Below are 21,096 nucleotides of genomic sequence, written 5' to 3'. Positions count from 1 at the left end.
TCAGCTTATCTCCCATACTGCACATTAATCCACTGTGCCTGTGGTGATTTGCTTCTGTCTTCATGCATCTCTATACACACTAGCAATCGGCTGAAAGAAAGAAAAATAGACTCTCAACTCACAAGTGTATCACTGAGAGTCTGTGCCAGGGTCCAAAAATGCTATCAATTCAGAATCTGTCAAGATCTGTCCCGTGCTTGGACACGTGCCAGAGTGAACAAGTGAATTCATTTTACTCAAAAACTAAGATAGTACAAGTCCAACATGTTCAGGAGCATTTCTGGCTGGTTGAAACTCGATCCTGATTTCTGCCTGATAGTCAAAGTTATAAAGCACCTCTTCCTGGATGATGCAAACCAAACACTTTTGTCTTCTCATTTGCATTTTGTACCTGAAATTGCTCTACCAGAAATTCAAACAATTACAGTAGAGCAGTAAAGTATGTGCTATTGGATCTGGTGTGTAGTCAATTCAATATTGTATTTTATTATACACTTGCATTCTGTTCAACAAGAAGTCACCCAATGTATCTACAATGTCAAATGGCTGTACTGTCAGTGTCAATAAGTTTATTGACTGTCATGTGACTACTTTTTCATACCCAACTTTGCTTGATTTAATTCAAATTCTCTTAATTATAATTATAACTTCTAACCTTTTTGTGCTGAAAATAAGATGAGCTAGCTAACAAGTACTTTCTCCAGGATCATAAACACCTTTGCATTTTGTTCACATTCAGTTATACAAGTATGCATTCTTGAGAAAGACTCTTTTATTGTTTCACTAAGATTTTCTTTATAGCCAGATCAAGCAGTAAAAACAATTATTATATTTAAATTTTATGACAGGTTTTTAATTCACTTTACAGGTTTTCTGCAACAATGAACGGTGCAGAAATAGTCCGAGTCACCCCGAAGATTGTATACTCCCGGACTGTAATCAGTATGTGATTGTATTTCCAGTTTAACTAACATCTCTTATAAAAATTTTAGAGACTGTCCGATAAAAGAATATAGTAAGTGATATGCTATTATATCAATTGCTCTTTGATACTGCCTGCTTATCGGACATTACAGATAATCGGATTGAAGGGTACTGTGCATATTGCCTCAAGAAATTTGAAGATTATTGGAATGAAATTGTGGCAAATCAAGGTAAGCTTGAATTCTTAAATATTCTTGCTTAAAAGTATAGGGCCGATAACAACCCATTTTTTACTTAGAAATTGGTACTGTTAGCACAACAAACGCCAATGTTAAAAAGACAAAAAATATGCAGGCTTGTGGCAAGTGCCAGGACTGGCAAGCAAAGGTAAATACTATATTTTATTATTAGTTTAATTACAACTCAGTCTTACATCATTTATAACAAGTGCGAATATATTCAGGAGAATCCCCTTTTATGTAAATTGTGCAAGAGCAAGAATCTCGAGCAATGCCCACCTCATCGGGCTGGGAGAAGGGCGAAGAAGGGCGGTAATTAATTTGTAAGTAAAACCCTAGATAAAGTCTACAAATTTAGAGAATTGACTCTGTATTACAGGCTCCTGATGGAGATGCTGCGTATACATGTACATGACAACGAGTCCCAAATGCTTCATAGATAATATAATACACCCATTTCTTCTTTGGACCCGACTCCTCCGTATTTTGTTCCTTGAACATGTGTACAGAAAACTTGCACAAAGGATGACTTTATCGAATAAATTTCGGATTCCAGCAGATGACAAGATGCTTATTCTCTGAATTGTGACTCTGCGAGTCTTACTCGCTGGCATTGGCCTCAGCGAAGAGGCAGCGAGCGCACGCCACCGTGTGCGCGAAATCATCTCCGACAAACGCGTCATCGAAGGTGGAGTCACCGTGGTGTGCAAGAAGACGCAATCAAAGAACGTACGCGATGCGTTTATGTATAGGAAGAACTTGGCAACGTTGGTCGAAGAGTCTGTGCGTTTTACACCTTATTTCTCATCGTTATAACTGAAATCACGAATCATTAATATTATTGATACAATGCTAGTCATGCCAACAAATGAATGCGTAGGAACTGCCCGACTACCACCTAACATGCCAACATACCTCACAGTAGCAGCAGCACCGCCTCCCACCGAGCCACCCCGATTGTTGTGTACCGTCTATTGGGACGATATTAGTGCCAAAGAGGGTCCATGGCATATTGCAATAGGAACTGTGGAGAAACCCATGATGACACACTATCGACTATTGGAAAGACGCCTTTATTGATAGTATCCAAGTAGACCTAAGCAGACCGAGCCGAGATGGAAATGTGTCGATTCGATAAGGTACAGATATTTTGGTTGTTCACCCAGCGAGCTTCTTTTTGAAGTGCTCTTTCACTTCGTCAGACCCGTCCCCTGCCATATCAGGCAGCCAGAACGCCTATAAAAAATTAGTCGATTACTGTTGCCTTAATCGAAGGAAGGTATTAATGCAACTTACCAATTCTGCTCCCGCCGTCGCCATCATCCCAAGTCTAGGATTAAACCGCACACACCTCGCAGGACCAGGATGACCATCGAGAGTCGTCATCGGGTCTAGTACCACGGGGTTCCTATTGAGGTCTATCGGTTCATTCGCTCGTACGGGAAGCTTCTGCACGTCCCAAATGCAAATCTTGCCGTCCAGACTCCCGCTCACAACGAACTTACTATCGGGAGTCCACGAAACTTCTTCTCCACTTATTCCCTTCGTCGGGTTCAAGCCAACGGTAGCTTCCATACGAACTCTCTCCAAACCGACGTGGCCTTCTAATTTAGCGAGTAGATGGCCTTCGAAGGCGTCTAATATGTAATGCGCGTTACCGGATGTGCCGACGAGTAGGTACTTCCCGTTTGACGAGAAGGCCAAGGAAGTCATGTATATCTGACGAGGCGGGAAGGAGATGAGTTTCAATAATGGATCTTCGAGTGTCATAGTCAAGAAAGGCTCTTTGTCAAAGTTATTCATGTCGTAGAGTAAGATTCGACAGAACGTATTTATAGCAACAGCGAATACGAGACCTGAGTTGTCGTAGGCAACGAGAGGGGAAGATGGCAAATGGAGAAGACCACGACAATTTGGTTTTCGTACGTCCCAGAGACGGACAGTTCGATCGAGTGAGCCGGACATGAAGCCGTCGTCGATTGGTGATACTTCTAATGAGACGACGCGTTCTTTGTGGCCTTTGAAGTATTGTAGATATTTGTTGTCGTGTAATGAATGATAACGAATCGTGTCATCTTCCTTCGTAGACGCGTGCACGATCGTGCTGTTTTTGTGCGTGAAGCGTGGCAGGTCGACGCCGTATTTCTTCGAATATAATGTTTTTACGTGTCTAAAGTCAACCATGACCCATATCAAAACTCAGAAATTATGTCCAAGCAAAGAAAAGGTTGGGATACGCACTTGCCACTTTTGCAACTATACAAACGAAACGTCTCATCCTCCGCTGCGGTTACCAAATAGTCTCCTCGATCATCGAACGTCAGCCCTGTGATTTGTCGAGGCACTTGATTCTGTGGCCGATGATTTGTAGAATTAGGTGAGGGTGGAGGAAGTGCGTCTACGGAGCCTTTGAATATCTTTGCTGGTCTGAGCTTCGCCTATGTGAGCAAGTCAAACCAGATTCAGTCAATAGCGGGTTCGTGAGTGAACTTAGCGAAGTGTGATACGGACCATGATGGACTCGTTCAGAACTACGGTCGCTGCCTTTGCCCCGTTGATATTTGCGCTCGTACCAGAAGCCACACTCGTCATGTCGAGTATTCAGTATGCGTTTAAAGAGTGAAACAAAGCCACAGTGCGCTTTCTACACACACTTTTGTTGGTGTGGTGCTTCAATCAATGAATCAAGTCAAGACTGATCGACGGGTGCAAGTCACGTGACCCGTTCCCAGTCACTAACACTTTCTTTTCTTTGAAGTTATTAACTCTTCCACTTTCTTCGCAGACAACGACTCAAACGTAAGATGACGGACGCAGTTGGTGGACCAGACGAAGCTGCTCGTTTATGGCGAGTAAACAGGACGATTCACGAACTCATCAAAGACAGGGTGCGTCTGCACAGATCTCATTACATTAGCGTTCTTGTGCAAGTACTTACACAGCAATAACTCCTGGCTGGCTATACAGGGCTTTCAAGTGTCTGATGAAGAAATCGAAGTGGATTTGGTGACTTTCAAACAACAATTCGCGAACAGTAGTGGTTCTGTCGAGTGAGCACAATCCGTTTCCGTTTTCTCAACCTAACATCTTTCCTTTTACTTGTTTTATTTATTTGTTTATTTTGCACAGTCGAAACCAGCTCAACTTCTTCGCAACGCACGAATCAGACCCATCAGACCACATTTTCATTTACTTCTCAGACCAGAAGAGCGTGGGTATTAAGACGATGCAGAAGTGCGTGTTTTGCATCCCATCTCGCTTGGTTGATAATAACAAAATAACAAATGGCATATCCTGACTCGACATATATCCTTCCCGCCATTCTTCTCGCCTGCGTACAGGGTTTGTATCATCTTGGAAGAGAAGTCCATTAACAAAGGGATCGTAATCTTTCCGGGGACCATGACGCCGTCGGCTCGCAAGGTACGTCTCATCAGCGTATTCCCGTTCTATTCTCTTCAAACCTTCAAGCGCCAAAACGAACGTATGGATTAAATAACACTCTTCTAGTTCATCGTCCAGATGTCCGTCCGATACCGCCTCGAAGAGTTCTCCGAATCCGACCTTCTAGTAAACATCACCCGACACATCCTCGTCCCCCATCACGAAGTCCTCACGCCAGAGGAGAAAGACACGCTCTTAGAAAAATAGTGAGTTTATTAGCTATCTAACTTCCCTGTAACTTCTTTGCTGTAGAAAGCTAAACTTCTATGACTTTAGTCGCTTAAAGGAAACACAACTTCCCCGCATCCAGCTCGCCGATCCCGTAGCACGATATTACGGTCTTCGAAGAGGCCAAGTCGTCAAAATCACTCGGCCGTCGGAGACTGCGGGTCGGTACGCGAGTTATCGTATATGCTTCTAGTCTTAGTCTTCTAGCTTCATGTCGTCGAAGTTCAGAGTATGAAGTTTTTCGGAGGACTTGACGGGAAAAGGTAAAACGTATTTGTATTCGACTCGAGGGTGACTTCTCTAGCTCAGCATATTCTTCATCGGTGTATTTTCGATAGATGGTCCAGTCTTCTCTGATTTTAACGTCATGGACAGTATAGCTTGCCAAAAAATTTAGTCTTGAAATTTCGTGAGTCGGGATGGATGTGTGGCTAGAGTCTATAAGGTAAGGAAGGTATGCAAATACTGAGTGTAGGTACAGCATGGAGATTAAGGACGAAAAATATGACGAATGGGTTAGCATGAGAGAGTTGCGCGAAAGGAAGAACAAGAAAAAAGAAAGGGAGTGGTGGACAGTGGGGGCGATGCCCCAACAGTATGCACACGTAAAGCCCAAATATGCTATTATTGCGTCTGACATTCAGGGTGCCCATTCTCTTCATCATCATCATCGGTCCACGCATCTTCTTCATCATCCGCGCCGAACTGGAAAGCAGAAAATGCAGACTGATTCAGGAAGTCAGCGCCCGCGGTGAAAGAGCGCGTACGCACATCGGCGGAGTCAGCCTCCTCAAACGCCGGTGCGTCCACTACGGCAGGCCGGGGGTCCAGATCTGGCCTCTTCGGTGGTAACAACTTTTCTAGGGCCTGTATCAAGTGTACACGTACATGCGAATTAGGCGAGTATGGGTATATCAGAGTATCAGAGGATGGTCATGTATAGCCAAGATGAGATGAGAGGGAACACACCGCTTGATCAACGCTCGTCGCCCAATTCCCATCGGGAAACTCAACGTCAAAGATGACGTACAAGTCACCCTTGAGATCTTGATTCTTGTAATGTGGCATTCCCTCCCCTCGTAGGATAATAGTGTCTCTAGGTCGGATAATCTTTCCTGGTGGGCTTGTTACCTCAATCCCGCGACCGTCAAGATGAGTAAGGAGGATGCGAGAAAAGCCGAGTAAGGCCTCGGACAGCGTAATCTGCACTTTCGCAAGTAGGTCGTTGCCTGATCGTTCGAAGGCGGGATGCGGCTGTAATTTAAGGACGAAGATCACGTCTCCGGCGGGAGCATCTGGCTGACCATGGCAATTGGTAACATTAGGACCACAACTTCTCACTGCTGCCGAACAAGGAACAGGTCCATACCGATTGGTCGCCCTCACCCGCGAGAACAATGCGTTGGTGGTCCGTCATACCCTTCTCAACGAAGATTTCTTGACGCTTCTTTTCTTTGACGGTCTTCTTACCCTTGCACTTCTTACAGCTGTGAAGTAGGCTTTAGCGTGTTTTTGAAAAGACCAAAGTTTGATACCTACCGGTCTTTTTCACGGAGCTTCTCGCCAACGCCTTCGCACTCAGTGCACAGGACTCGCGATTGCCCATATGTTGACTGTCCAATCTAGGAAGTAAGTTGTACAAAATGAGGCAACGGAATGACGCTCGATACGGAGGTTACTAACGGAGCTCGTCGTAAACGTCCATCCTTTCCCTTCACACTTAGGACAGGGCTTCGGCTTCGCGTTCCCCTTTGCTCCAGATCTAGCAGTAGTACGAAGTCAACAGCAACCAAGATGAGCGCGAGCGAGGGGGACCCGAGGCAATGTCTTACCCGCGACAAACGCCACAGACGATCTCCTTCTCCATGTTCATCTTCACGTGCTTGCCGTTATATAGGTCCTCAAGGGTCACTTCATACGGTATTACGGAATCTTCTCCTCTCCGCGGTCGTGACATACGAGGTCCGCCGCCAAATGTGAATGAAAAGCCGCTATTGCCAAATAGCTCTGCGAACAAGTCTGCAGGGTCAACACCACCTGGTCCACCAGGACCTCCTTTCGTAAGACCCTCTAGCCCATGTTCGTCGTAAACCTCTCTGGTTTCGGGATCAGATAATATCTCATATCTAGAGAAATATGGGATGATCAGCGTAGTTAGTAAAAGAAGAACGCTTCCACGGACGCAGTTCCAATCTCTTGGAAACGCTTGCTGGCTTCAGGGTCATTGATGTTCTCGATGTAGAGTGTCAGCGAAGAGAAGTCTACGTGGTGGACGGAAAATCTCACTTTATCCTGTGTAAAGCGAGTAAGTTACTGTTTGAGAGCGGAATTAGCTGCGGACGTACAGGATGGTGCTCCTTGGCCTTCAGAACTATGAGAAAGCATGTCATTTAGAGAGGCGAATAAAGCGGACCTTTCGTCGATATGCCTTCTTAATTTCGTCTACACAACCTGCATCAGCACCTTCTCCGGTTAGATCAGTGACATTCCTTATTGCTTACCTGCGGTTGCATCGTAGGGAACATCAAGGAGGTCATAAAGTTCTGTGTCAACAGGCACTATTATTACGGGCAAGGCACGCGTTAGACCAAGTTTAGGCGCGTCGCATTAGCACCGTAAGTCACTGACTTATTATGCAAGTTGTGCGTCTCAGTTATTGCAGACGAGCTTCTCCTTCGAAAAAGTCTAGTGAGATGTGAAAATACAAGGAAAGAGAGGAAGAAAGAAAGAGGTGCACAGCGAAAAAGTGGTAGTCCTCGTCTGAGCCGTGAAAGGGTCCTTGGAAGTTAGCACGCTGCAATTCTTTCGCACGTGACGCTAAAATTTTGGCTCAATTAGCGATCTTGCTCTCTTTCATCTTCTACCAAGTACTAGTCTTAACAAAGTCTCAAAGCCATTCAAAGTCAATAGGGTACGTTCCTTCGACTTCGTTTCATCGGTTATTTGAATGATGCCCAAATTCAAACTTATCTACATTGTCTAACTGGTTTGACCAGCCTTGACGAAAATGTTATATTTTCTGACATTCGATACACCCTTTTCTCCCTGGTTTGATGCTTTACTGACGCTGTTACTTTTTCTTAAGGTGTCCCGACTCGTGACTCCGCAGGAAAAGTTATACTTACTGTACATACCATGCTGTATATGAATAGTGTTCAATTTGACTGACACATGTGTAATAAATAGAATGCTCCTCCATTATGAACTTCTACTTCGATGCTGCTAAGGTTCTCGACAAACTTGACGCAAAACAAGGCTCTATCAAGGGTATAATATCCACTCTTCCTGAGAAGGATAGGAAGCGGACCGCAGCTCTGGTTATTGAGACTCTCAGATGTACGGAGAACATCATTACTCCCTCATGCCACCTGGTTTAGACAACATTCAGACAGACAAGGCCGTTCTAAACGATATCATCCACGCCGCCGAGCTTCTCAAACACGAGCGACAGAAGCTTACCTCTCCAAACCTTGCACTCCTCCTCGTACATGATCTCCTCTTTTCAAAAGGGAAAATACAGGCTGGTGACGGCCCTATCAAGCAAGCCGTGCTGAGGTGAATAAGCCCGCACCGCGTCCCATGTTCATATCAGCTAGTAACCCCGGTTTTTCCCTTGCTCCAGGCATAAGACACGACTACAATCTGAGTTGACGAAGATCAAGGTTAAGCGTGGGGTCAAGTCGATTTCGGACCTTGCTCACGGAGGTGATGAACGAGCGGGTACGTCCCTGCTGTGGCATTCAATTAATACCCCCTTGAACCAAGGCGTAGATCTCATTCCGCGTTATGTGCGCGTGAACACCGTACTTTGGTCAACTGAGGAGGCCATTAAGTGCTTCCTTTCGCATGGATATGTGGAAGACGGGGACCCACTCGATTCAAAGTACGCGGTCCGTTTCCCGACTTTTTCTTCCGGAGATTAAACCTTTCTGTACTCAGGAAAACTGTGCAATGCGACCAGCACATTCCTAACCTCCTTCTTTTCCATCCCTTAGCGTCTTTTAACGATAGCCCTCTGTTATCGTCGGGTAAAATTATCCTTCAAGATAAAGCGTCATGTTTTCCCGCAATGATCCTTTCCCCGCCCGCGCATACACAGACGCGTGCGATTGACGCAACGGCGGCTCCCGGAAACAAGACTACGCTCCTAAGCGCTATTATGAAGGGCCGCGGGAAGGTGGGTAGAGACTTCTCCCTTACTAAATTGAACATCAAAGGGGAAACTTCGAGCTGATCAATGATCAGCTATACGCATTTGAACGCGACAAGAAGCGTTTTGCGACCCTAAAGAAGATGGTGGAAAAGGCTCATTGCGGTAACGTTGAGCCGACGAATGTGGACTTCATGTCGGTCGACCCGCATGACTCGAAATATGCCGGGGTCTCTCACATGTACGTGTGCTGCCCTGTCCACATCTAGATGTTTGGCTTACCAGGCACTTAACTTTGACGACACAGCCTTCTGGATCCGTCCTGCAGTGGTTCTGGGATCGTCAACCGCCTGGATCATCTACTCGATACAGGTCTCTCTCTATCCCTTCAAGCATTCTCTACGGACCGACTCTTACCTTCCTTTCCATTGTAGAGGACGAGGATGAGATTGAGGGCGGCCAAGACGAACGATTACAGAAGCTCGCAGCTTTTCAGCTACTGATGATCAAACACGCCATGAAATGTATGCGTAACTCGGTTCGCCATTTCCGTCCCCACCTAATCAATACTTACTTTCGCCTCAGTTCCCGCAGTCACGAAGATAGTCTACTCAACATGCAGTGTCCATGCGGTAGAGAACGAGGACGTCGTCTCTCAGGCACTAGCGTCTGATGAGGCGAAAGAGGGGCATTTCGTTCTCGCTAGTAGAAACGAGGTCCTACCAACATGGCCGCGTAGAGGATTACCAGCAAGAATGCCGGGGTATAATTCAGGTACGTAGAGTATGGGATAGAAGGAGGAGGGGATTGATCATGAAAGCGAGTTCCACCGACTATAGGTCTGATCGCCTTTCTTACAGAGTCGTTGGTCCGATGCGTACCAGGTGAAGACCACACAAACGGCTTCTTCGTCTCCTGCTTCGTCCGCGAGAAAGACGGCGGTAACCCCGACTTCAACCGTAAAGAGTGCGAAAATAGTTTACCAAATGAAGGCTTAACTCCTCAAGGGAAACGTCCAGCAAGCCAATACGAAGACAACGAAGAAATCAAAGTTACGAACACGCCGGAACGTCAATCGATCGAGGTCAGCGCCGACAGGCGCAAGAAACGAAGAAAGCGATCGAAAAAGCAGCATTGACCTCGCGTGATGCAGTATGTCATGCTGCGGATCTAACCACCGTTTGTTGTACATACCATATTAAACAAGTGCTATCTTTCCGCGGTTACAATATTAGCCCATGCAATAGCTATACAAGACTACATTGCGTGATAGACACGACATAAGCTTCGGCAGGAACCAAATAAACACTAACAACACGTTCCTCCACCCACATGTGTGTCCAGCATGTCGAATTTGGTCTTCCACACTCTGCCATAAACTCAATGTCGCGCTCCTCCTCCCGACCTAATTTCATTTTACTCCGGGAGCAATGCTCGTGCAGATCAGGATATTTGACGAACAGGCTTCACGGGAGAAGATGATCTTCTCCCAATTTCAGATTGATTTTTTTAAACATGAGATGAACAATACGTGTTATTAATGAACAGAAACGAACTTTGACGGGGCAATCGAGTGTATGTATCGGAGGACTTTAACGCCACATCCCCAGGCCGCAGCAACAGCGCACAGATCAATATCAACGGCGTCAAACGTGCAAGGCTATAGAATTCTTGCCATGCGGCGCTTTAAGCACGCCAGAATAAAATAACCGGTATTCATCCAGACGACAGCTCCTTCGTTACAATATCATTGCTGAATGGAAGACTTGTCTGGAGATCTCTTTTCGCTTCGCAATCCATGTCAGACTTGTCCTTCATTTCCTGAGCGGATAAACCAGTTGTCTGATGGTGTACATGGCACTCACTTCTTGCCATCCAGTCGTCAACACAACACGGCTCACAATAGATTAGACGTAATGTGAACTAATCCTCCAACAATCATCTGTTGATTGAAACTGTAGACTGAGCTTCCGGGATTGGATACGACGCAATTGAGCAGCCCACTATGCACTGTCTTTGTTGCATAACTACGATACATAAGCACAAAAAAAGAGAGAATCACCATGCGGCCAACAACTTGAGTACGAAAAGGCGTGCTGCTAAGCTAATGAACTCGCGTCAGTGACAAAACACAACCCCACAGACTTGCCCTGAGCATTAGAAATAGTTGTCACAGAAACGAAGAATATTAACTGGAGTGTCGCTGTTGGAGGACCTATACCGTGAGTGCAATAGAAAAATCAATGGACAAGGATACGCATGAGTTGTAAAGCCGAACACTGCGGTGGCATCGAAGGAGCATAGCGGCGATACCTGAAGGTGAAAAGTGAATATCATTCGAGTTTATCGCTGAATGGTGTCGCGGACGCGGTTTGTCTTTTGGTCTAAGATCTTTCAGCATTTCACTGTTGCATAGGAGTTTGTGACTGGTTATACTGCTGCTGGTAATATTGAGCGTAAGCTGCGGAATAGTCCTGACCGCCGTAACCTTGCGGGTAGCCGGCACCTTGGTACCAAGCTTGCGTACCGCCATAGCCCCCGCCATAGCCGGCGGCGGCAGCACCTGAATATCCCTGAGGAGGACGATAGCCATTCTGCGTGTTCTGGTTAGCAGGTGTCGTTGACTGCCACATTTCAGGTCGACGCCAAGGAGGTACATCGGATCCTCCTGCTGTGATGCTAAGCCCTGTCCCACCACCACCCCAAGACTTCCCAGTACCCGCACCTGCACCGCTCTCTCCAAGTTCGGCCATAAGATTAGCATATTCTGAATCAAAGTTGCCCTTGTTCATTGCGGGAGGAGCATCGGGCGACCCGTTAAGATCAGGTCTCACCTGGCAGTCACGAGCCATATGGCCAGCGCTGCCACATACTCGACAAATGATGTTAGCGGTGAAATTTTTCTGTTCAGGGCAGTCATATTTGCGATGTCCGACCTCTCCGCAGTTCTGGCAAATTTGGTTTTCATCGTCCCGGAGAGTACCATTCAATGCAGCAAGTTCACGGAGCTGGTTACGTTTGTGATCGTTCTGACCTTCGGGTGTAGAAGCAGCCTAATACAATTTTTTTGTTCAGAAAAAATTCCACCCTAATTAAGTATAAGATACTTACCGTTTCAATGACCCTATTGATAAGCTTGACGCAGGTAGCGACCTTTTCTTCGGAGTCTGCCATCACAAGGCAATGCAAGTCCTCTTCGGCATCATCCGCAAATTGGTCGGGCTTGCCTTTACCCTCCTTGACACTTCCTTTGCCACGAATACTAATCTTCGCTCCGCTCTCACGCTCCATCTTCTTCAAGCTATTGCCTCGAGGACCTACGAGCAAACCGAAAAAGTTGATTTCGGGGAATTCCTTAGTTGGAATATAGACTTTCTCTGAGGGGCGTTGAGACCGCTTTTGCTGGTGGTATTCAACCGGTGGACGGAAGTTAGGGTCAACTTTCAAAGCTCTGTCGACCAGCTTGATGCGTTCCTCTTCAAGTTTCTTGCGATAACGGACCTCACGCGTGTTCGTACGCCTACCATGGGCATCGTACACAGGCGGAGGTGAAGGAGAACTAAAAAATACCTTATATCAGTCCTGACCAAAAATAGACATAAAGTGCACATACCGTTCTCTCTCAGGAGGAATAAAGTCATTCAAGCGTAGCTTACGATTTATTTCTTCAAGACGAAGATGAATAGCATATGTGTCGAGCTGGGCTTGCGAGACGCCATTGGCAGAGATAGCTGTTGGTAAGCCAGGTAGCTCCGCCTTTGCTTCTCCCCATCGGCTGCGGCGCTTCCGACGCTCATTGGGATCAGCTGTGTGCGGCGGTGTTAGAAAAGAAAGGAAAGAAAGAAATATCAGGTTAGTCATTGGTCAGTCACTTGAATGGCAGGATGGAACAAAATCATCGGTACTGAACCGAGGGTCCTGTCGTCATCTGCCAAACGGCAGCGACCCTTCGCAGGCGACGAGCTATCGCCCGATATTAGTGAGAGACATGTTTTACATACCAGAAGAGGGTGTCGCAGGCGAATGCTCGCGTGATCTGTCCTCCGAATCGCCTCGATGCGCCTGAGGGCGAGGGTATGCGGAAGGCGAGGGTTGCGCGAGTTGCGGAGGGACAGATGATTCAACAGGTGCCGGACCGAAACGCCGTCTGTTTCCTAGAGGAACTATAGGGCAAATTGTCAGTACCTTTCCTAGGCACACCGAAGAACAGAGCACTGAGCGGAGGAAATTTGCATTACTAACCATCGTTGGTCCCGGTGATCGTTTTCGTCGCAGGTTTCCACATTCTCAATTAAATCCAAAGCAGGACCGGCTTCGACGTCTCTTTACGTGAGGCAAGTGGCCTTGTGAAGAAAGAAAAAGAAAGTGAAGCAGGTAGCGATGCTCTGCAAGTGGCAGTCTGTGAAGAAGATGCCACAGTCATTGAGTCAACAGCGACGAAGCTCTGTTCGTAGATTTCAAACTCCGATCAGATTTGAAATAGCACGTGATCCTTACTCCGTTATTGCACCTTAACCGATCATCGAAATCTTATTCCGCACTTGCTTCCTGCCCTTCAGCAGAAGACGGCCGATGCTGGGAAGGAACGCGTCTGTCCGTGTCCTCTGCTATCACTTACTGAATATGGACTCCGAGAAACAGGAGCACAGTGCTGACAGATACCGTCTGTCCAGCATCCCCGTGTCGGCTACGGGTTCTCTTATTGCGAAATAACGGCGGACTTGCTTGCTTCACCTTGCTTTCTTATACTATTGCGTTCTAGAAGCTGGTATTCAAAACCTGGAAATTACAGAAACATTGTAGCGCATGAACATTCTCAACGGGCCATGCTATCGAAACCTGGTTCTACGCGCGAGCTTACACTGGGGCTAAAGAAAATGGGACTAACACGACGAGCAACCGATTGGCACACTAGGCTGCTTTACTTCAATTCTCATTCGGGAATACATTTTTCTGTGCCGCAGGAGACCAGAAGAGGTCGAGCGTTTCGCGTCTCATTCGATCACAGTAAGGTTTCAAGAACTAAGTTCACTGACCTGTAGCTTATATTCTATCCACATTCATTACAGTCATTTCCAACTACTCCGACTTCTAGCTCTATTTGATGAGGAGGGAACTCGCGCTGTGACGTACGCAAGCATGGACAAGTTGACGCTCTTCTTTCAATACCAGGCGCTATTTTTCATTCAGTGATTTATTGCTCTCCGTGAGACTTACTCGGCCTCTGCTCAAGACACCTTGCAAGCTCAGTATTTATCAGAAAGGGATCTCCTTGTTCTGATTTACCGCGCTTGCAGATCGTTTGAACTCGTCGTACACGCTCGGCCTTTCTACTTTCGTGCATCTCGTGTTCACGCCGGTCGTTATCGGGAGAGGCGCCTTATGCACATCAATCAGCAGTTTATGCATGAAACATATCTGACATGGTTTGTTCCATAGCTTCGGCTATCTGCACTGTCTTCTCATTTCTGCAACCTTGGGTAGGAGGACGATCATCGCCGGTAGCCCTTCTAGGAAACTCCCACGCACACGTTGTTATGATTAGCGTGTGAATGGGAGACGCTGAGACTGGGGTGCACTCCATCGATTCTATTCTTTGAGAGTGTTTATAAGCAAGCAAAATGACGCTCACGGTTGCCATGCTTGTTTTCGCGTTCTCTTGATCAGAACATTCCACTTACGCACATGATAAACGGACTGGGGGATATTTGTGCCGCATGCATGTGGTCGTGTCCGCCTAGTGTATATTTATGCATAAATTCATCAGTGGGTATGGATAGCGCACGACGATGAACAGGAACCCGACCAATCGTCTCGCTGCTGGCTTCTCTGGAACTTGACGCCCCTTGACGCCATTTCTGTGCTTCGACTTCTCTTCCCTGCTTTCCGAGGATTCGAACTAACCTGCAATCTCAATCCTAAATCGGGTAATGAACCTTACTTCTCGGGTTCGCACAACTTCCGCGGTCCTCCCAAACATACCTCTCCGTTCAAAGCGCATTAAATTTAAAAAAATGCTTCCGCGGACGCCTCAAAGGAACGGCAAGCGCACATAATCGATGCCGATTCGTGGAGGGCTTGCTGAAATTTTACCTCATCACCCAGGCACTTTCGATTTTCTTTCAGCGCTGTGGATCAGACAAGCCCGGACCCCGGTGACACGCTTAGTGTATGAATCTATGATGAAAGCCGCCAGCCAGTGCTGCCGTCACCTATGCAACAGTACTAAAGTGTCCAGTTCTAGGGCTCCGACAATACGAAGAATGCTTGTTGCTCAACATGTGCTGAAACCAATGACGAACAGCGATGATTTAGATTCTGCCTCATGCCATCTGGTCGTCGCGTGTTTTCAAGCCCAAGTGTATCCAGGCTACAACATACTATTCGAGGGCCAACAAGATTGTTGAGCTGCACACACTGTCTAGGATATTGTCCTGATACCCGACTTGTCCGTTTGATTGAGATCCCGCGCACATGCGTGAGAGCAGTTTGAGAGGTGGTTGTTCACCACCGCGCAGCACGGACTACTCGTCCCGTGCTTAATCCTTCAAGCTTATTGCACGAGGATGGCTCTGCACGGTGGTATTTGATATTGACGCGGCGGTGCGACACCACTGCGCCGCTGAGAGGTATGCTATGGGATGACATGGATTGCGCGTATTGTGGTAGATACGGACAGGAAAAATATGTTCACATGCTAAGATGATCCTGAGCGGGTAATTTTTGATTGTATATGTGAGTACGTCGTGTTCTACGACCGCTGTAGCAGCGCGATGCTCGCCGCCGGCCAGTTGGGCAGGACGTTTCTTCTCTTCTGTCGTGCACAAAAGTAAGCAAGTATGCTGGAGTGTGACGGTGTGTCACTAGTCCCAGCTTCTGAGCGGTGCGTGTTCTTATTCCGCCTCGGTCATGTCAAGGCTGGAGGCCCCGCAGCAGACTGGCAGGGAGCAGGACGGATTTGTTGTTGCCCTTGTCTGTCGGAAAACGGATAACGTACAGACGTAGTGTTGTTGTTTCTCGATCGTTCCGCTGGCTCGTTATGGCACTTTGGCTTCTGTCGCTACCCGCCACTGAAACAGGGAGATCGGGTCAGGGCCTGAAGCTGTGAGGGGAGATCACCTCGTCGGTTGTGATGCCCGGAGTTCAACGCAATCTTATTCCCTTTGACAACCTGCGGCGAAGCCCACCGTCTACTCGCACACTCTCCAGACGCGTCGGGCACTTCAATCTTGAGATCATCTACGCTGCTGCAATTCTGGAACACCCCTCCGGAAACTAAGAGATCGGCGCCAAATCAGGGTCGACGGAACCGCTTACTTACGGAAGCTTGCACTTTACAGGCCTTCAGATCACCTACAGCTCACGGCGCTCTATATAAACTACCATGCTCCTCCTTCCCCCGCCTCTCGTTCTCCCACCCTGTCCGTTACATTACCCCGCTCCAGAAAAACCGCTTTATCTACCTAACTCGACATGTCTTCCAAGAGAGGCAGGAAGCGCAATGACAACCTCCCTCCCAACAGAGCTCGTGACGTACAGCGTGCATTCCGGGCTAGAAGGGCTGCTCATCTCCAAGTAAGCCCAGGTGTGCTCAACTCTACGACGAGCTTGGACTAATTAATTACATGACTTCTAGGCTCTGGAGGACCGAGTTGCGGAGCTCGAGGAGGAGAACGACAACCTCCGAGCCGCCCTGAACTTGCCACCTGCAAGCCGGCCGCCTCTGGGACGCGGTCCGACAGGAAAGGATAAAGCAAAACAGTACAATAGAGCATCGACAACACGGGCCGAGTCTGTGATGGGGGAAGGCTCCGCTTCACCAAGAACGAATCACTCGTCTCCACATTCAATGAATCAACCGATTCCCTCTGGCTCTCATATGGCGAATCCAGGAAACAATTCAACGGGGATGTGGAACAACGCAATTTCGATGACCCAGCATGACGAGTATGGTTCAGAACGAGACGTCCACTCATCCATGACAGTGAACCCAACCGGCGCGTCAACATCGTACCCACCCGACCATCCGTTCCGCTTTGACGCAGGCCCGTCTACCAGGCCCCGGACGCAATTCAGCACTGCTGTATTTCCGTCCCCGGGGCCATCGGGATACCATCATTCTGCGGACCGGCCCTCTAACTCTCCTTCGGGCTTTCCGCGAGAGGAACCGTTTTACCCGATGACTTCAGTTTCATCTAGTAACAGAAACTTAGCACAATCGTCACCCGGCATGCATGCTCATTCCGTTCCACACCATATGGAGTCTGCTATGGGTGGCACGGCTCAGAACTCGATGGGGTCACACGCGTCTACATTCCCGCCTGCATCTCCAGCATCGCCGACTGGTGGACTTAGCATGTCAATGGTCACTCGAAGGTCAATTCACGATCCTCAACATGTTCCTCAGTACGTTGACCTATACTCTACCGCATCATACTCGCAGAGAGCCCAATCCGGCATTTCCCATCAACCGCACGATAGCATCAATTCCACTGCACAGAGCTCTAGATTACCGCCCAGTCACACAAGCATCTCCCGCCCTGGGTTTGCTGGGCCTGAACAATCGTCTACAGGCGAGCCATCATTTCGTCGCACGGCCTGACCCATTATTTCCTTGATGGGGAGATGGACGCTCGTGGCGACGTTCCTCGGGCCTGGCGTCGAGCTGCTTGTCTTGTTCACCTACTTATTCCGGAGAGTGCCGTGCCTGCAAAACGCCGTTCTTGGTGACCGAGCTCTGACACAGCCTGCGCCCTCGGCGGACATCCGGCGCACGTGTAATTAGCACCATACACGATCTGATAACACAGTTACCCTTTCAAATCAGATTGATAGCAACAAACGAGATGGCGGTGGGAGGCGGATAAAGGGAAAAGGAGAGTGTCTTGGGTATAACTGCGAAATTCAGGGATCACCATCGAGTCTCCAGGAGTGTAATACAAGGCCTTCCAGATTTAAGTGCTTATTCGCCGTGTCAGCGCATGATCTCATTCGCGTATCATTTTGCCTCCGCTGTCCAGCAGATCGCCGTGCTATGCCGCTGAGGATGTCCCCGCGAGCGATGGAGATGAGGTCGACAGTCATTTCGCCTGCCGACGCCACGTTTCACCGCGTTCTCCCCATTCCCTCTGTCTCTTGCCATCTGTCCATATCCCTTTGTCGCAAGCAACTATTTTATTTGAATTCCAATGGATTTACGATTTACCTTCTTTCCGTTTCGCCAGCAATTATTATTTATTTGAATTTCGTAGATCATTTCCTGTTTTGGTATAAATATAAGCACTCGAGATTGATGGCCGAAATCGCCATGGTTCAATTCTGGCCCGCTTTACCCCACTCTATTCCGATCGACCTGTCGGTCTGTCATGCCATACTTGTCATTAGCATTCGAGTTGTCTATGGAATAAATCGTGAAGCTGCATCCAGTATTTCGACCTTTTCCTGCATCATATTATTATTATTATTATTATTTACCGCCCACAATTCTATTGTGTGTCCATATTGGTGCCCAATTGTTGTTTTTCTCTATGTACTAAACAATATAAAAGGCAAGCCCGTTTACGACAGTGTAGCAACTGCACTAAACTGGCGCCATTGCCATCGTACCTATAACATCGCGTCGTGCTGCACTATACGACCGCCGTCACGCGTAGAGAAGACGGAGTTTCTGTCGTCGCATTTACTGCGGGAATTATTACGCTCGACCCTTCTTGATCATTCGCCTAGCAATCTCCCTCCTGTTTCAACGCCACCCCTAATTCTGTCGGAAGTCGTAAGAAGCATCTCACGCCCCCATCCGTGTGACGTATTTTGGACTGCTGCTCGAATGTATATGCTTCAAACACGCTAAGCATAATAATCCTTGCCTTCTGCTTGCCTTGCGTTAATGGAACGGCTGCAGTGGACTTGTATGGTATTGAAGCTGAGGTGTAGCTTCAATTCAAGCTCCTCGAGGCTTCCCACACCAGAATCCAGAATTCCAAAGAACCTGATAATATCCAGTTCCATGAGTTAAGGATTCAATTACTGAGAAGTTCAGCGGATGTATATATACAGAATGACGGGTATGCAAGACTATTGGGCTAAGTGAATAAGTGATTGTGTGAAAGGAACTGTTAGATGCAAGACATTCCAAGCATGCACACATGCAACGTTTTCCCCTTGCTCGCTTTCCTGCTGTTTTTCAAGTTACTGAGATGGGTTTGGTTCCTGTACATCCAGTGTGCACCAGTCGATAAGGCCGTCCTTCCCGTATCGCGATTCAAGCCAGTCATTGGCCTTCTTGAAGTGCCCGTTCCTAAAGAAGCCGCGTGAAGCACTTAAAGGGGAGGGGTGCTGTGCGATATCGAACATGGGCACGCAGTGTCGGGCCGCACATATACACATATAATAGAGATCATCAGTGATGTCGCGAATTACTCAAAGGGATGAAACAGTCAGAGAAACTGGTACTTACAGCACTATGAAGAATACAGTGCTTCTCCTACAATTGATGGGGTGGTCGGGAATAACGCAAGTGCGAGGAAAAATACATTTTAGTAAGAGTTGTCTTTGTTCTTCTGACGGACTGTAGGAGGAGGAAGATCTGACACACCTTGTCGAGCTTCGCGACGCGCTTTGCGGCGTCTTTTCCCCAGCATAAGAAGACTATGCCGCGACCAACCCCGTTTGCTCCGCTGAGATTTGCTCCGCCGTATTTGTCAACGGTTTCGATCACCTTTTCTGTGAAGGCCTCCCAGCCCTTCCCCTTGTGAGAGTTCGCGGCACCGCTGCGCACCGTCAATGCCGAGTTCAATAGCAGAACACCGGAGTTAGCCCAGGCGGTTAGGTTACTGTTAGCCGAAATATTCTTCAGTAACGGATGGCGATACTCGGGCATACAAGGAGAGAAACATGAAAGCGTGTGTAAGAATAGGAATGGTGTTTAGTGAGGGGATTGGGTGAGAGGAATGGGGACTGCACGACGGACGGAGCGGCCAGAACAAGCGCCGAGGGTTTGGTGCAGAAAGACATACCCGTGCTTCGGCGGAGTGAATTCTGGATATTCATTCCTGATCTCCTTGTAGATCTGAATAAAAATTACGATTCATCATGCATCACAGCCATAGATATGGTTATCAGCTCACGTTCAATAGCGAAGGAGGAAGACTCTGTCCGTGGGGAACAGAGAAGCACAATCCTATAAAGAAGGTATGTTAAAACTGCCGTTTGTCATTTCACTTCTAATTTGTCGAGCCCAAGATTTCAGAGCCGATTGATATATTGGTGCTAATACATACCATGCGCCATGCCTGGAGTGTGGTAGGGGTCCTGTCCGATGATGACAACCCTGACACGGCCAAGAGGGGTCTTCGACCAGGTATAGATATTGGTTGCTAAATGATAATATTGCAGAACACGAAGCACACAAGAAAACAAGAACGTCAGGATCTCTATGTCATACTGTCATTGATCAGACGCGGTAGGACATACGTAGTGGGAAGATATTTTTTGTCACGTCAGTAGGGCCTTTGACGCCCTCGGACCACAGGAATTTCTTTAATGCGATAAAGTAAGGCTTCTTTATTTCATCTTTAAGAACTTTGAGCCTGACAAATTTCTTTCATAACTGTCAAGGCGGGAAGATGACAGCGATCGCTTACCAACTCTTCCCCATCGTTTCGCATTCTAGACTCAGTAGGCTCCTCTGCTCCTCTGTCAAGGAGTCCATGAAGGCCTGCATGGAAAAGGGGATAGAATTGAGGGGCTGCAAATCACTGGTCGCAAATCGTGCCGTAGTGGAGCCGATAGACTCTTCTTTAGCATTTAAGGAAGCAACTGTCCGATCGAGCTTTTGCTTCTTCACTGTTGGTTCCCCCGATGTGACACCAGCCATTTCGACGAGTGTTCGCTGCCGCTTCCCCGCTGTAGCCGAGGAAGCGACTTTTGTATTTGTGACTTTGACAGGCAAGGGCACATTTCCGCCCTTTGCAAGTGTCTCTTTCGACTCGGCGTTCTTTTCCTCCGACTTCTCGAGATACGCGACTGTCTCAGTGGTGTCCGACATTGATGACACGACGCGTCGATGTAAGATAGATAGACAGGACGATGAGGGATGTGGGTCAAAGAAAC

General features: G+C 47.6%; 11 protein-coding genes across 11 annotated transcripts; 5 read left to right on the top strand and 6 right to left on the bottom strand.

Moving 5' to 3' along the window:
* Window positions 1–1,434: 1,434 nt before the first annotated feature.
* On the top strand, window positions 1,435–2,243 carry FOMMEDRAFT_152081 (uncharacterized protein; the record flags this gene model as incomplete). Its single annotated transcript, XM_007262973.1, has 4 exons — window positions 1,435–1,475; window positions 1,787–1,892; window positions 1,916–1,946; window positions 2,020–2,243. 4 exons carry the CDS (start codon window positions 1,435–1,437, stop codon window positions 2,241–2,243), a joined length of 402 nt encoding a protein of 133 aa, XP_007263035.1.
* Window positions 2,244–2,321: 78 nt separating this feature from the next.
* Window positions 2,322–3,677, bottom strand: FOMMEDRAFT_25963 (WD40 repeat-like protein; the record flags this gene model as incomplete). The annotated part of the gene is made up of 5 exons (XM_007262972.1): window positions 2,322–2,399; window positions 2,460–2,493; window positions 2,515–3,333; window positions 3,405–3,601; window positions 3,675–3,677. 5 exons carry the CDS (start codon window positions 3,675–3,677, stop codon window positions 2,322–2,324), a joined length of 1,131 nt encoding a protein of 376 aa, XP_007263034.1.
* A 277-nt stretch (window positions 3,678–3,954) lies between these two features.
* On the top strand, window positions 3,955–5,219 carry FOMMEDRAFT_138601 (RPB5 subunit of DNA-directed RNA polymerase). The gene is made up of 6 exons (XM_007262971.1): window positions 3,955–4,051; window positions 4,131–4,213; window positions 4,293–4,397; window positions 4,505–4,586; window positions 4,674–4,813; window positions 4,884–5,219. The coding sequence occupies exons 1-6, from the start codon at window positions 3,968–3,970 to the stop codon at window positions 5,026–5,028; spliced, it is 639 nt and encodes a 212-aa protein (XP_007263033.1). The 5' UTR covers window positions 3,955–3,967; the 3' UTR covers window positions 5,029–5,219.
* A 37-nt stretch (window positions 5,220–5,256) lies between these two features.
* On the bottom strand, window positions 5,257–7,513 carry FOMMEDRAFT_17241 (DnaJ-domain-containing protein). The gene is made up of 12 exons (XM_007262970.1): window positions 7,464–7,513; window positions 7,337–7,393; window positions 7,249–7,277; window positions 7,181–7,198; window positions 7,122–7,127; window positions 7,018–7,067; window positions 6,668–6,961; window positions 6,519–6,597; window positions 6,375–6,457; window positions 6,205–6,322; window positions 5,805–6,134; window positions 5,257–5,702 (listed from the first exon to the last, which is right to left on the bottom strand). Coding segments are annotated over exons 1-12 (1,308 nt in total). The 5' UTR covers window positions 7,465–7,513; the 3' UTR covers window positions 5,257–5,459.
* Window positions 7,514–8,035: 522 nt separating this feature from the next.
* FOMMEDRAFT_144676 (S-adenosyl-L-methionine-dependent methyltransferase) lies at window positions 8,036–10,123 on the top strand (the record flags this gene model as incomplete). Its single annotated transcript, XM_007262969.1, has 10 exons — window positions 8,036–8,171; window positions 8,228–8,390; window positions 8,458–8,555; window positions 8,607–8,718; window positions 8,775–9,012; window positions 9,081–9,226; window positions 9,293–9,357; window positions 9,420–9,509; window positions 9,571–9,759; window positions 9,846–10,123. 10 exons carry the CDS (start codon window positions 8,036–8,038, stop codon window positions 10,121–10,123), a joined length of 1,515 nt encoding a protein of 504 aa, XP_007263031.1.
* Window positions 10,124–10,525: 402 nt separating this feature from the next.
* On the bottom strand, window positions 10,526–10,978 carry FOMMEDRAFT_138598 (uncharacterized protein). The gene has a single exon (XM_007262968.1). The coding sequence runs from the start codon at window positions 10,858–10,860 to the stop codon at window positions 10,702–10,704; it is 159 nt and encodes a 52-aa protein (XP_007263030.1). The 5' UTR covers window positions 10,861–10,978; the 3' UTR covers window positions 10,526–10,701.
* A 2-nt stretch (window positions 10,979–10,980) lies between these two features.
* FOMMEDRAFT_17228 (uncharacterized protein) lies at window positions 10,981–13,367 on the bottom strand. The gene is made up of 4 exons (XM_007262967.1): window positions 13,228–13,367; window positions 12,599–13,148; window positions 12,097–12,544; window positions 10,981–12,038 (listed from the first exon to the last, which is right to left on the bottom strand). The coding sequence occupies exons 2-4, from the start codon at window positions 12,844–12,846 to the stop codon at window positions 11,388–11,390; spliced, it is 1,347 nt and encodes a 448-aa protein (XP_007263029.1). The 5' UTR covers window positions 12,847–13,148; window positions 13,228–13,367; the 3' UTR covers window positions 10,981–11,387.
* A 444-nt stretch (window positions 13,368–13,811) lies between these two features.
* FOMMEDRAFT_152075 (uncharacterized protein) lies at window positions 13,812–14,989 on the top strand (the record flags this gene model as incomplete). Its single annotated transcript, XM_007262966.1, has 5 exons — window positions 13,812–13,992; window positions 14,081–14,174; window positions 14,283–14,411; window positions 14,470–14,486; window positions 14,766–14,989. The coding sequence occupies 5 exons, from the start codon at window positions 13,812–13,814 to the stop codon at window positions 14,987–14,989; spliced, it is 645 nt and encodes a 214-aa protein (XP_007263028.1).
* A 535-nt stretch (window positions 14,990–15,524) lies between these two features.
* Window positions 15,525–16,371, bottom strand: FOMMEDRAFT_152074 (uncharacterized protein; the record flags this gene model as incomplete). The annotated part of the gene is made up of 4 exons (XM_007262965.1): window positions 15,525–15,799; window positions 15,924–16,055; window positions 16,105–16,260; window positions 16,350–16,371. 4 exons carry the CDS (start codon window positions 16,369–16,371, stop codon window positions 15,525–15,527), a joined length of 585 nt encoding a protein of 194 aa, XP_007263027.1.
* A 42-nt stretch (window positions 16,372–16,413) lies between these two features.
* FOMMEDRAFT_144674 (uncharacterized protein) lies at window positions 16,414–18,101 on the top strand. The gene is made up of 3 exons (XM_007262964.1): window positions 16,414–16,560; window positions 16,622–17,391; window positions 17,559–18,101. The coding sequence occupies exons 1-3, from the start codon at window positions 16,459–16,461 to the stop codon at window positions 17,713–17,715; spliced, it is 1,029 nt and encodes a 342-aa protein (XP_007263026.1). The 5' UTR covers window positions 16,414–16,458; the 3' UTR covers window positions 17,716–18,101.
* A 1,072-nt stretch (window positions 18,102–19,173) lies between these two features.
* On the bottom strand, window positions 19,174–20,860 carry FOMMEDRAFT_77409 (uracil-DNA glycosylase; the record flags this gene model as incomplete). The annotated part of the gene is made up of 8 exons (XM_007262963.1): window positions 19,174–19,320; window positions 19,442–19,468; window positions 19,580–19,817; window positions 20,001–20,053; window positions 20,112–20,164; window positions 20,265–20,360; window positions 20,458–20,573; window positions 20,628–20,860. 8 exons carry the CDS (start codon window positions 20,858–20,860, stop codon window positions 19,174–19,176), a joined length of 963 nt encoding a protein of 320 aa, XP_007263025.1.
* Window positions 20,861–21,096: the final 236 nt, after the last annotated feature.

Source organism: Fomitiporia mediterranea (genome assembly GCF_000271605.1).
Source record: "Fomitiporia mediterranea MF3/22 unplaced genomic scaffold FOMMEscaffold_2, whole genome shotgun sequence".
In the NCBI taxonomy this organism is placed as follows: Eukaryota; Fungi; Basidiomycota; class Agaricomycetes; order Hymenochaetales; family Hymenochaetaceae; genus Fomitiporia; species Fomitiporia mediterranea.
Note: the sequence above shows the minus strand (reverse complement) of the source record. Positions and strands in the feature narration are given on the sequence as shown.

What these genes read in the sequence shown, in the direction of transcription:
- FOMMEDRAFT_17228 (XM_007262967.1), bottom strand. Translation starts at nt 12,846, where the DNA reads ATGACTAACCTGATATTTCTTTCTTTCCTTTCTTTTCTAACACCGCCG. An exon ending in ATTCCTCCTGAGAGAGAACG is followed by an intron (nt 12,545 to 12,598) that starts GTATGTGCACTT and finishes GGTATTTTTTAG; the next exon opens with TTCTCCTTCACCTCCGCCTG. An exon ending in TCAATAGGGTCATTGAAACG is followed by an intron (nt 12,039 to 12,096) that starts GTAAGTATCTTA and finishes AAATTGTATTAG; the next exon opens with GCTGCTTCTACACCCGAAGG.
- FOMMEDRAFT_17241 (XM_007262970.1), bottom strand. An exon ending in TTCCAAGAGATTGGAACTGC is followed by an intron (nt 6,962 to 7,017) that starts GTCCGTGGAAGC and finishes ATATTTCTCTAG; the next exon opens with ATATGAGATATTATCTGATC. An exon ending in AAGCTCCGTGAAAAAGACCG is followed by an intron (nt 6,323 to 6,374) that starts GTAGGTATCAAA and finishes CCTACTTCACAG; the next exon opens with CTGTAAGAAGTGCAAGGGTA.
- FOMMEDRAFT_138598 (XM_007262968.1), bottom strand. Translation starts at nt 10,860, where the DNA reads ATGGCAAGAAGTGAGTGCCATGTACACCATCAGACAACTGGTTTATCC.
- FOMMEDRAFT_138601 (XM_007262971.1), top strand. Translation starts at nt 3,968, where the DNA reads ATGACGGACGCAGTTGGTGGACCAGACGAAGCTGCTCGTTTATGGCGA. An exon ending in ACGAACTCATCAAAGACAGG is followed by an intron (nt 4,052 to 4,130) that starts GTGCGTCTGCAC and finishes CTGGCTATACAG; the next exon opens with GGCTTTCAAGTGTCTGATGA. An exon ending in GACACGCTCTTAGAAAAATA is followed by an intron (nt 4,814 to 4,883) that starts GTGAGTTTATTA and finishes CTATGACTTTAG; the next exon opens with TCGCTTAAAGGAAACACAAC.
- FOMMEDRAFT_144674 (XM_007262964.1), top strand. Translation starts at nt 16,459, where the DNA reads ATGTCTTCCAAGAGAGGCAGGAAGCGCAATGACAACCTCCCTCCCAAC. An exon ending in GAAGGGCTGCTCATCTCCAA is followed by an intron (nt 16,561 to 16,621) that starts GTAAGCCCAGGT and finishes CATGACTTCTAG; the next exon opens with GCTCTGGAGGACCGAGTTGC. An exon ending in GATCCTCAACATGTTCCTCA is followed by an intron (nt 17,392 to 17,558) that starts GTACGTTGACCT and finishes AATCGTCTACAG; the next exon opens with GCGAGCCATCATTTCGTCGC.